Raw genomic sequence first — 12,532 nt, 5'->3', positions numbered from 1 at the left:
AGGGTTTCAGATAGAGAACGAGCCATAGAAACCACATTTAGGCATCCCAATTGATGAGGGCCCTCGTCTTAACAAAAAGCAGGATCGAAAAGAACAGATCTAAGGTAGAATGCACACCACACAATAAGAAGGTAAGGAGTCATGAATCAAATGCTGAGAAAACATAATATCCCGTAACAAATTCGCGTTATATGAGGTGTAGATATATGATTCACAGAACAAGAAAACAACTTTTTTGTAGGCTACAAGGATAAGAAATAAATTTTGTTATGTAGAAGAATCAACTACCCGTTACAGTGGCGCTCCTTATGCAAATCAAAATTTTGAGCAAGACCCCCAATTATTATTGGAAGAGTCTTCCTCGTGCCTCAGCGACAACAGACAGCCAAACAGCCTAACGTAGACGTATTGGAAATAAGGGACTTTATGGAATAATGATATGTTTCTTCTTGAGCTAAAATATCAATCTCGAGCAGGGCAAGAGCTGGGAATGATCTGCAAAAATTTCGCCCTAGCTGCAGAGTCAGTGGAAAATCGACCTAAGACACCAAATGTAGCAGTATTGCTGCCAAATTTCTCGATCCCTCGAGCTATCATACACATGTGATTAGCTTCCACAACTACCATTACATCTTCACCTAAAATGGATGAAACCGTCTCTGCTATTTGCCTGGTCAGCCTTTCCTGTACTTGGAGCTTGAATCCATAAAAATGTACTATTGACTGTAAAAGGGATCTCCCAACAGGACTTGCCCCATTGGAACAGTAATAACCTATATGCACTGCACCATGGAAGGGAAGTAAATGGTGTTCACATTGCGACCACAATGTCAAGTTCAGTTCTGAACAGATACAATCTTCAGTATGGTCTACTCCTCCATTGGAAGTTAGAGAATCTCTTCTGTTTCGGACAAACCCATTTAGCTTCATATCCAGATTAGTATTCCTAAACTTCATCAACCAATTCACAAAGCAAGCAGGAGTTTCAACGAGCTCCTTCCTTAATGGATCTTCACCCAAAGAACAAAGAATTGAAGCTACTGCATTAAGCATTACCGAATTTGCTGGTTCTGTCTTGCAGAATTCGTGAGACCGGCACCAAGATTTTTCACTCGAGCCTCTAGAATAGATATTTTCTACATTTACATCTCTGAATCTCAGAAGACTTAAAAAATCTGTCCAAGTATCTGACTTCTCATCTTCAAAAACTCCTGTCCCTGATGTAACTAAAATCTTCACCCATCCTTTGTGATTTGGGTCTAGGATGGCTGTTTCAAAATTTGGCAAATGAATGTGAGAACACTGGAGAACAACGGCAATGCCTGTCGCTTTGATACCATGCTGCAAAGCTGTACACAACTCATTGGCCAAGCGCTGTGGATCTTGAAGTCGTTTTGCAAAAATATCAGCTACTCGAGAGAGCTTGCTCAGGCCTACAACCCGGTGGCCATATGGGACATAACCCACATGACATTTAATCTGGAAAGGGAACAAGCATGACTCACAATAGGAGAAGAGATCAAGATCTCGAACAATTACAAGCCCACCAGCTCCACCGGCATGTCCAACTCCACTTTCTAATCCAGCTTCTGGGAATAAAGCGCCACAAACAATGTCCTTCACCGTCTGTTTATAACCTGGATATACATACAACATACAAATCATATTTGTAAACAAGTAACAAAAATCACAGCTACTGCTTGTACAATAAACGATATCTTAATAAATGATACAACATACAAATCATAGTTGTAATCATGTAACGAAAATCACAGCTACTGCTTGTACAATAAACGATATCTTAATAAATGGTTATCCAAAAACTAATAAAAATGTGTCATCGTCACTAGGGACCATAATCAACATCAACTATGCAGCAAAATTTCTACTATATGAATAATTACAATGAGTATTTTTCCAGGTGCACACCAATTTCCACGTTGCCTATCAGGTTGACTACCAAAATACTCAAATCTCCATTAATCTAATGTAGAACAGAATATTGAAAACTAAAATCTATACACTTGAACTGAATAATGAATTTCTCACAGTCCCCTCATTATAGTTTTGAAAGCAAAGGTCAAATAATTTTGTTTAGATCCAATCAAGCCAACAGTCAAATATTTTTCAATACGGATGGCAATGAAAATTTACTATAATAGATGCTAATACATTCATATCAATCTTGATTTGCCTCAAGGATACTTACAAGTGCCATCATTTTTTTTTTTTTTTACACAATTTAAACATGTTTCCAGTAGCAGGATGAAAAGTTTGGATCTTTTTTCAATAGACGCTTGCTACAATCACCCAGTTGCTTCAGAACTTGACACTGCTAACAGAAACCAACCTCGTTAAATATGTTCTCCAGTTCAAATATTTTTACTTAAGGCTGTATTAATCAAAATTTTCCGTCTATTATTGCTCTTGTTTGGCACCTGTTTAATTTATAAAAAATAATCGACAAACCTACTTTTTATTCGCACATTTCGTGAGACCACAAGTACCACCTACTTATCTATAATTCAAAATGACAACTATCTATTCCGAAACTAACACGACTACATAAGAAGCTTATTATTAGTGACGCAGTTATATATATCCACAACTCCCATAAGAATACAAATCTAATATACTTCACGAAGATGACAAGCAACAGATCCAACTAAAAGGGCCTTTTATAATGAATAAAACAACAGAAATGATTAATTACCTCTAGTTCCTTCACGAAGAGCCTTAGCTACACGAAGAGGGGTCTTTCGCAGACCTTCTCGTTCGATATCTTCACCCAAACCCTGCAAGAGGACTCTCACAGCATCCTCAATGTCAAGAATCTCAGGCTCATCCTCAAAACTCAGTTTAACATTGCCCCCTCGCTTCACTCCATTCTCTAGCTCCAGATAGTAATGCCCCTCATCTAAGGCGCCCATTACAGAAATTATTCAACTCCCACCAACCAGCCTACCCACCAACCCAAATCAGTAATCAAGATTCAGAACGAACAAAACTAAATCTTGAATCTTAAGATAAAAAAAAACAGAACCCAGTAAAGGTTCAGCAACAAGATTCAATCTTTAAGAGAACAACAGAAGATTCAAACCTTATGGCAGCGAGATAAAAATAACGGCCAGAACACAAAGAGATCTGACAGATCAAATCAATTAAAAAACGAATCTTCACAGAAGCCCCAAAAAAACAAGCGTCAGCCCCCGTTTGGCCCCTTTCTTTCCAAATTTTAATTTTTGAAATGGTTTTTTTTTTTTTTTTTTTTTAAGAAAATGTTGTTGAAAAAAAATGAAATTTTTTTTTATTTGTGTATAATATTATTTTATGAAAAATTGTATGATTGAAAATAAGAGAGAGAATGAAAATGAGAATGAGGCCAAAAGGAGTCTAAGTTGGATAAGTGAAAAGAAGTTTACTTGGAGTATTAGATAAGATGATGAGAAGAGGGTGAGGGATGTGTGAGCCCAAATGTTTGAAAGCAGTACGTAAAACGTAGGGTTGTCATTGATGATGGAATGTGTGGAACGACTTGCCCTTTTTTTTCAAGGATTGATCTATTTGTACCTGAATGTTTATCCGTTCAATTACCCTCCCCTCACATTGAGGGCGGGGTGCATGCACAATAAATGGGTGGGACCCGTCCCCATGTGAGAGGCGTGTAAACGCCCGAGTATATGTAGCAAATTCCTTTTTCCAAATCGTTACGAGATTTAAATAATCGGAGACGGGACCCCATCCTTCCCCTTTTCCTCTCTAACTTTTTTCCGAAAGGGAAAATTGAACGGACCGACTTTTCAAGTTCCAAACTTTTTAATCTTGACACTGCCATTTTAGATGTTGCAAAATTAAGCTCCTAATTGTGCTCCATTAAAATGTAATTTTGAAATAGTAATTTTTCCAAAAATGTATAATTAAAAAAGAAGTTGGAATTTACGTGTAATATTATTTTATTGAAAAATATGTGGATAAAATGGAGCGCTAGTAGGAGCAAAGCGTCACAAAGTCTTTAGGTGATTATGTTTAAAGATCAATCAATTAACTAAGGGCTGATTCGATATGACTTTTGAAATTGAAAAGTTATTTTTGAATTCATTTGATTTATTAAAGTACTTTTAGTAAAAAGAATTTTTAGATGAAATTAATTCTACATGACTTCTTTTAAAAAACACTTTTGAAATATGAAGCTCCTTTAGAAATTAAATTTCAAACAAAAATTAAGATAACTTTCTAATAAAATTCTTTTACATGAAACAAAAGTCATGTCAAATGGATCTTAATTATGCAACGATTGACCTTCGTTTTACTAATTTTAACAAGGTAAAAAAGTATGTCCATATTTTTCCACATAAAATAGTTAATAAAAAAAAATGCTTCATCTTACCTACCAACCCTTCGTCAAACCAATTCAATCCAACCCAGCCTAATTCCACTACACCGCCACCACAACTCATAATCGCCAATGTCACAACGATCAAAGTATCGGAGGATATCTCCCCCAATACCTGAAACCCAAACTATTCAAGCCTTGGTTATTGCAAGTTGTGTTGCAAATCTAAAGGAGAAAAATCCACTATGACGCCTCGATTGACGAGGCTCCAGAGAATCCAACTCGACAGGGTAAATCTAAGCCCACATTTTATGTCACTCTGCCCAAGAGGCAGTTTGGTTGAACCGTTGTAAAGAGGTTGAGCCTATATGGAAATTTGAACCCATTTGTTGGAGTCGACCCTGTATGAAGTACCGAACCCTCATGACGGGGTAAGGCTACTGGGGGCTTAACAGGATATTTTTGTGCAATCCTTTGCAAGTTATTGAAGTGACAATTCATTGCAATCACTACCCTATTTAGTCAATTAGGTCAAGTATAAGTCTGTGTCAAATTTATGGGCAAAAAGTATGATTAGCATTAAATGCTCATGATTGCTTAAGAATCTTGACAAGAGGCCTCGGCCGCATGGATCAACCAAGTATACTTTCATCCTATGATCAGTATTTATTATATTCTACTATAAGAGCTTACATAATGTACCATTCTGAAAATCATACAAGTTTAGACTCTCACGCTATAATTTTGATATCCTTATTGTTATTATCATGAATTCTTCCTAAACTCAACTCCTTTTTACATAGAGGCTAGCGTCTAAAGTAGCTTACACACTCATATACTCTACACTTCAGCTGACTTGACCATCGTAGTGCGTGCGACTAATTTCCCCATCAAAGAAAAGTCACGTATGGTTAATGATTTTTTCTAGTGTGTAGAAATTCGGCTTACATGGACGTGGGAGACCTAGGGATTTGTTGACCACATTGAAGATACAAAAATAGAGGTCAACATTCCCCCAAATTAGAAATGGCAGTGGTCATGTGTGAGATGGGCGTGAGAAAAAGAAATTTTTGTTAAAGATGTCATTTTAATCAAAATCGAACCTCTCAATCAAAATTGAAATCGAACCAAAATCGAAACCAAGAATCAAGTTTGTTCTCGAACCGAAATTGTGGGTGCCTAACTCAAAAATTGAATTCGTCTCTTTTTATAAGTTTTTTTTTACTTTTTTACAATTTACCCTAACCCAATGACCTCCCCCAACAAGTAGCAAGTACTCTAATCTATGTGATTCATTCATTTGAATAATTGAATTATATCATTTTCATTCATAGACATTTTGATTGCACCTTAGTTCTACTCGTCCCCGCAAACCATTCTTGATACGTCACATGCAGTGCCTTGATATGTCCTTTCTAACTCTCTTTATGTAAATTATATGTTTGCTTAATTACTTCTACAAAAATTGGACAACTTCAATTCGCATGCCTAGCTAACAAAATATTGGACTAAAACTAACTAAATGTCCATCTGATGTATAGTTTTGTAAACATTTGGAATCAAGGTGCCAAAAATAAGGTTTGGGACCTCTCTGTACTTTGTTGAAAAGCTTAGAACTCAAACTATAATTTCCCCTTTCCTGAAAAACGAGATCTAACTTGCTGGAAAATGAAACGCAGATAATGCCCCATTGGCTGCTACTGCAGGACTGGATCGATGAGCTATCGTTTTCTTTATTCAGTTATTTATTTTGAAATTTCACTTTTTATGCAAGCAGAGCAATATGTGGGCCAATTTGAAAAGGCGGCAGTAAAGCCCAGAGAGTCGGTACAATTCATGATTACAAATTCACCATTCATTTTAGCGATGTTTAACATTCGTTAGAATCATAATTCATTTTTTTTTTTATCTTTGTTATTAATTACATATTTTTTAATAAAATAATATTACACGTATTCTTTATTTATTTATTTTTTCACCTTAACTACACACACAGATATATATATATACATATATATATATATATATATATATATATATTTCTTAATTTCATCCATTAAAATCCCACCAACCAGTCCCAAAACCTTAATCAAATTAATGCATACTTACGAGGGTAATTCCCCTTTACGAGGGCCACACTAGTGGACCAATTGGATCAAACTAGTGATGGTAACGGGGCAGGTCGCCAAGCCAAAATCCCACCCCGCCCCGCCTTGCCTTAGATTGGGCATGACGAGTTGGTTCGGGGCCACTTTTTGCCCGTTTGTTACCTCATTTAATTTTTTTTTTTTTTTTTTTACATTTTCAAAATTTCGAGTTATGTTATAATTAGAGAATAAAATACAAATTTAAAATGGATCTTTAGCATGTAAATTATTTAGAAATAAATTTATTTTTATTCCTTTTTTTTTCTATCTTCAAGGGGCGGGTTTGGGGTGGGGCATCCCCGCGACAGGGCGCCGCCAACCTGTTCGGGAACGTAGGACCCTGTCGGGTCGAGACGGGGTTTTTTGCCATTCCTAGATCAAACCAAGCAATATAAAGCAAAATTCAAGAAAACCAAGCAATATAAAGCAAATTTCAAGAAAACAATAAGAGTCCAAATTTAGGCCCCTGTTTGGCCCCTTTTTTGTTTTTAGATTTTAATATTTGGAATAGTATTTTTTTTTTTTTTAGAATGTGTAGTTAAAAAAGTAGGAAAAATTTTCGATTTAGTGTAATATTATTTTATGAAAGATTGTGTGATTGAAAATAAAAGTGAAAAAATATTGAAAGAAAAAGGATGGCCAAACTGGGACTTAGTATATTGCAGTATGATGGTACATGTTAATTTTATACAATTAAGCATTCCTAGTACATTTCTTGTTTGTTAACTTGAACAATTGCATAGAATCGAGCATATATTATACTTTAGAATACGTGTTGATGATTATGTATTGCCTTTTAGCCTAAATACATTTTTATTTCTGAGACTTTTTGTAGGTTTTTTTAATTCCTCGTTGGATTTTTTTTCCCCTAATGTAGCCTAATTCTGTGTAGTATTGGAAATTCTTACTTTGATGATATTAGCAATAATCTTATAAATGAAATGGGAGGTAAGGATGGTTTGTTGGAAAACCATTCCATAAATTGGAATATTGGAGCTCATTCATACAAGTGTAAGAAAATGATACAAATGTTCAAAAGGATAAGGACATCTCCAATGTGAGTATCAAAACATCAAAATACACCATTATTTGGTACAAAGGAGCTCCAACGCAACACTATACTTTGCATCATTTTCGTGCAAAATGGTTCAAAGTGTATAAAGTCTTTTTTGCCCTTTTTTATCATTTTCCAAATAAATTTATTAAGAGTATTTGTGTCTTTTGTGCTATATATTTTTTAATACAATAAATTATTATTATTTACATTTAAAATTTAATAATTAATGAATTAATTAAAAGAAAAAATTTTTAAATGTAACAAGACGATTATTTATTAAAGTTAACACGAAATATATTAAACGACGACATACATATGATAATCTAATTTTATTTAAAAACAACGATATATAAAAAAAGTTTTTACTAATTATACTATATTATTTATATTTATTAATGAATTTAATCTTTTTCATAATTTAACGTAATTATTTATTTAGTAATTTATGTATTTATAAAATAATTAAATAAATAATATTTCAAATAAATAAATTATTAAGAATAAAAAAATGAAAGAAAATTGTTAAACACTGTTCATTTGGTATAATGGCTGAAGAAGAATTTTAATCTGATATAAGATTTGGTGCAAAATGGTGCAGCGTTGAAGATGGCCTAAGTACCCTGAGGTCTGTAGGAAAACTAAACCTATAATAACAACATCCAAAAGTTAACCGTTTTGCTAAAAAAGATGGGAAAAACCTGGAGAAGTTACTCTATTCCCGTGTTGAGATGAAGACTACATGAATAGTTAAAGTGTCGGATACCTAGTTGCCTTCCCTATAAATATGTGAAACTTGGAACATCATCTGGGACAAGTATTGAAGGCAAATCTCCATTGAGAACAAAGCTTCTATGGCACATATGTCGAACCACTGTTCAACAATTTTGCTATATAGCTTAATTCACTTTTCCACCTAGATTTGTTTTCAACCATTGTGCTACACGTAAGCGATAGCATAGGTAACTGCTGAAAAATGCGAGATTGTAACCAACACTCTATATTTGCCTTGAGTAGCAAAACTCAAATTATGCTAGCACTATAACAAATTTCGAATTTCTAGGATTGATTATTAGTCTAGGTTTATGAAAAATTTGAGAGTTGAATCGAAACTTGAGATTTGCCTCGAGTAACAAATCTCGAATTTTTAGGATTGGTTGTTAGTTCAGGTTTCTCGAAATTTTGAGATTTGAACCAAAACTCGAGATTCCCCTTGAGTAGTAAACCTCAAGTTCGAGCAAAACAAATTTCAAATTTTTAGGATTAGTTGCTAGTCTAGGTTTCTGAAAAATTCAAAGTTTGAATTAAAACTTGATATATGATATAGAATTTCAAACCTCGTGTATTGATTTAAGCCTTTCAAACCTTGAGTTTTCCTTGTCCCTCATGCTTCATTGTATTTGAAGCTAGAATGGTAACACCATAATCACAATAATTATCAATAGATTTCTTTCTTCGCCTTGAACTGAAACTTGTTATTGATGGCTAGCTTGTTTAGGCATCCCCTAATGTCTTGTTTGCTTAAAAATATCTCCTCCTCATAAATGTTTACTGTACCGAATAACTGATCGCTAATCACCCCTATCGACGTATTATCACCAAACACATTTTCTCCATTCATATCCCCAATGTTAGGGTAATGCTACAAAGCATTCTCATCGAAATTGTTGTCATTTTGCATGAAATTGTTTCTAGCACCACCATTTTTTGCGGCAACTTGAATCTAGAAATTCCTTCATAGTTGTTATCGTTACATCAAGATGTTGCTAATACCAACACTATTGTGATTACTATGTTAGTTCACATCGACATTATGTTAACATATGGTTCCCTCAAACACCTGCAAACATGGACACTTCTCCTTTAAATATCTCGTCAGGCATTACATTTTCGTGACTTGATCTAGTCCTAAACTGTTGTGAAAAGGATGAAATGTCTATGGAACTATTATTATGCAAAAATGTGAATTGTAATGTACCACTTCAAGTTTTGATCGTCTCGAATGTCCATCGTGTAAGTGTTATGCCCTAAATCCAATCGATTTAGGTAGTAAACGCTTTTAATATATTTAATGCATTTGATTTTGGCGAGATCTATTATTTATTTAAATTAATTTTGTAATAAATAATATTAAATAATAGAATCCGAAAACCCAATTTTTAGGTAATCTGTTAATCACAAGGAGTTGTGATTGTGAGATACAAATTACATATAATTGGATCTTAAATAAACCATGGTCGTAAGTAATAACGAGATGCGGATATCGTTAATACAGTTAGACCATCACGTGTGGCATTTTTTACTTGTGAAGTAAGTAGCCGATCTCACGAGCTAAAGTGTGGTGACACTTAAATGAACATGTGGATGTTTTGTTGTAGAACAAAACATTGGAGACCCGCTAAGAGATTCCACATGGATAACTATCTGAGTGTCAGTGGCTAATCTCTAACGTTCGGTAGTGGGATTGATCCTTTGACTTGAGGTCGTCATAGTACCCTATATGAGGACAGTCATACTTTGGCGGTGTTGGATGTTGCTCTGAAAAAGCCGCTAATACGACATCGTTTGGGTATGTCAAGAATCGTATGAAGGTTGTGATTGATCAATAAAGGATTCGTCACTCTTAGATAGTAGGAGATGATCTGCGTTTCATTCAATTAAGTCGATGATGAAATCCTTGGCCAAGGTGTACTCATAAGTCGAAAAGGAGTTTTCGATTTATATTGACTTAATAGTGGAATGAAAGATATGATCGATGATCGAGATTGACACAATTCCATATCTCGTAATTGATCGGATCGTATTGACGAAGGGATAATAGTTCCATGATAAACGAACGATTTTGGTTTTGTCATACCACGTGACATTTCCCGTCACATGTATTGCCCTGACATATTGCTAGATGTCAATCAGGGACGGCGAATGTGAATTGACGATAAATTAAAAGGGTGTATTAATTTATCGATTTTGATTAGATCAAAATAATATTTCACGACGTTAGGCATCGTGGTCGGGAACCTAATGGGTCACACACAAAAGAGAATTGGAAAACTGCAAATTGTTAATTAATTAATTAATTTAACAATCGTTGGATAAATTAATTAATTGAATTTCTTATTTATAATCCCGAATTAATTAATTGGATTAATTAATTTACGGACCGGGTTTGATTAATTGGATTAATTAAATATTGGACCGGACCGGACCGGGTCCGTTTGGGTTTATATATATATGCAGCTAGAGTTTGAGGTCCATTAAGTTATTCATTATTCTTGCTAGCACAAAAAAGAAACCCTAACAGTTGCTGTCTTCTCTCTGTGTGGATTTCATTGGAGGCTGCACAATTGGACAGCTGTGGGAGGCAGATTCAAACTGCTGGAAAGGAATAACGCGAAAGAGTTTGCAAATCACACAAAAGGTATATTTCTCATCACAATTTTTATCTAAATACAAAGCTGAATCCTGAATGGGAATTGAAATTTGTTAAATTCCGCTGTGCATGTTTAAATCGATTCCCAACACATCGGAGGTATATTCATCATAATAACTTCGATTTTTAAACTCATAGATGAATTTTAAACTTCAGAACTAGTTTTGAGTATGTTATTTCAATTCACACTTCGATGGAAGTTGTCCTCGAACCACCCCACTTCCATTTTGTCATTTTTCACGTAGATATGTTCTCCGCACAAGATTACAAATCTGAATATTTCTATCGTGTTTGTAACCCAACGACATCAAACATCATCTTAAGTGCGTATGTACTAATTCCAATAATCTCATTTGTATGTAAATTATGTGCTATGCTAGTGATCTGTGAACTCGACATTTGCTTTGACTTCTCGATGTCTGCATAGTAAATTGGGCATTTAGGGTACCAGCTATGGCATTTTTTGAACAAGTCAACTTTGAGTAATTTTAGTAGCAATTTTTAAAATAGTCCAACGCATGTTTAGGAGTTTATTATCCACGGATTTTGATTTTTTTTTTAATTATTTTTGTACTTTTAAATTATTTTTGCACATAAATGAATTTTTTACGTATAAGTAACTTTTTATATTCTATAAGTGAAATTTTCTTATTATTAGCATTTTTAATTTATAAAATATTTTTTTTATGCAAAAGTGATTTTTATCTTACAATTAAAATTTTTACTTGTAAGTAATTTTTAATTATAAAGTAATTTTTGCTTATAAGTGAATTTTTTAATTAATGAATTGTTATTTACAAGTTAGTTCTGAACAAAATATGTTAGTTGGAAAAATTTATTTTATAGAGGGCAAAATGAATAGAAAATATGAAAAGCTACCAAAATCCACGATTTTGCTAGTTAAGAGAAACGATTAAAATTACAAATTTAAGGTAGTTTTTAAAACACCAAAAATTGGTATCATAAAAGCTAAAAAAAACATCGATTTTTCAACTCATAAATATTGCCATCCAAAACCGGTGAAAAAATAGGACTCCCAAGCTAGCCCCTAAAGAATTAGAATACAAACACTCCATACTTTGTTTATAAATCGACTCAAAAAAATTGTAAATTATGCATTTTCACCTTTTTTATATCATCAATTAACATATAGAAATATACAACGAATTTCTCTTATTTTCAGAGACTAGTTCTGTTTGATTTCATTTTTAATCATACATTTTATGAGATTCAAAATTTTGATGAATTTTTCAATCATATATTTAATAAATTTTTATCAAAAGTTTTTAAAAATAAGATCTTTATCAAAACCAAATCGGGGCAAGAAAATGTGATTTCATCTTATTTCTTAAAAATAAACCAAATCAGGTTTGATGAAAATAAATTAATATTGAATTTTTTTAGCTATCATGCTCTAATAGTCCTCGTTTGGCTCTTATTTTTTGGAAATGAGAATGAGTGGAATAATATTTTTTTTTTAAAAATGAATGGTTGAAAAAAAAAGAAAATTTTTTGATTTACATGTGCTGTGTGTGGTCATACTTGGCTAACTCACCTGGGCCATTATG

At 33.6% G+C, this 12,532-nt stretch overlaps 1 protein-coding gene across 1 annotated transcript; it reads right to left on the bottom strand.

Moving 5' to 3' along the window:
• Nucleotides 1–151: 151 nt before the first annotated feature.
• On the bottom strand, nucleotides 152–3,251 carry LOC111379722 (GTP cyclohydrolase 1-like). The gene is made up of 3 exons (XM_023003159.1): nucleotides 3,101–3,251; nucleotides 2,714–2,961; nucleotides 152–1,637 (listed from the first exon to the last, which is right to left on the bottom strand). The coding sequence occupies exons 2-3, from the start codon at nucleotides 2,928–2,930 to the stop codon at nucleotides 463–465; spliced, it is 1,392 nt and encodes a 463-aa protein (XP_022858927.1). The 5' UTR covers nucleotides 2,931–2,961; nucleotides 3,101–3,251; the 3' UTR covers nucleotides 152–462.
• Between the last annotated feature and the right edge of the window lie 9,281 nt (nucleotides 3,252–12,532).

The sequence above is a fragment of the Olea europaea genome, unplaced genomic scaffold (genome assembly GCF_002742605.1).
Source record: "Olea europaea var. sylvestris unplaced genomic scaffold, O_europaea_v1 scaffold2027, whole genome shotgun sequence".
Lineage (NCBI taxonomy): Eukaryota > Viridiplantae > Streptophyta > Magnoliopsida > Lamiales > Oleaceae > Olea > Olea europaea.
The sequence above is the reverse complement of the archived record's forward strand: the minus strand, read 5'-3'. Positions and strand labels throughout refer to the sequence as shown.

Coding starts and splice junctions, on each gene's coding strand:
- LOC111379722 (XM_023003159.1), bottom strand. CDS start 2,930: ATGGGCGCCTTAGATGAGGGGCATTACTATCTGGAGCTAGAGAATGGA. Junction 1,638..2,713: donor TCTTCGTGAAGGAACTAGAG/GTAATTAATCAT, acceptor ATGTATATCCAG/GTTATAAACAGACGGTGAAG.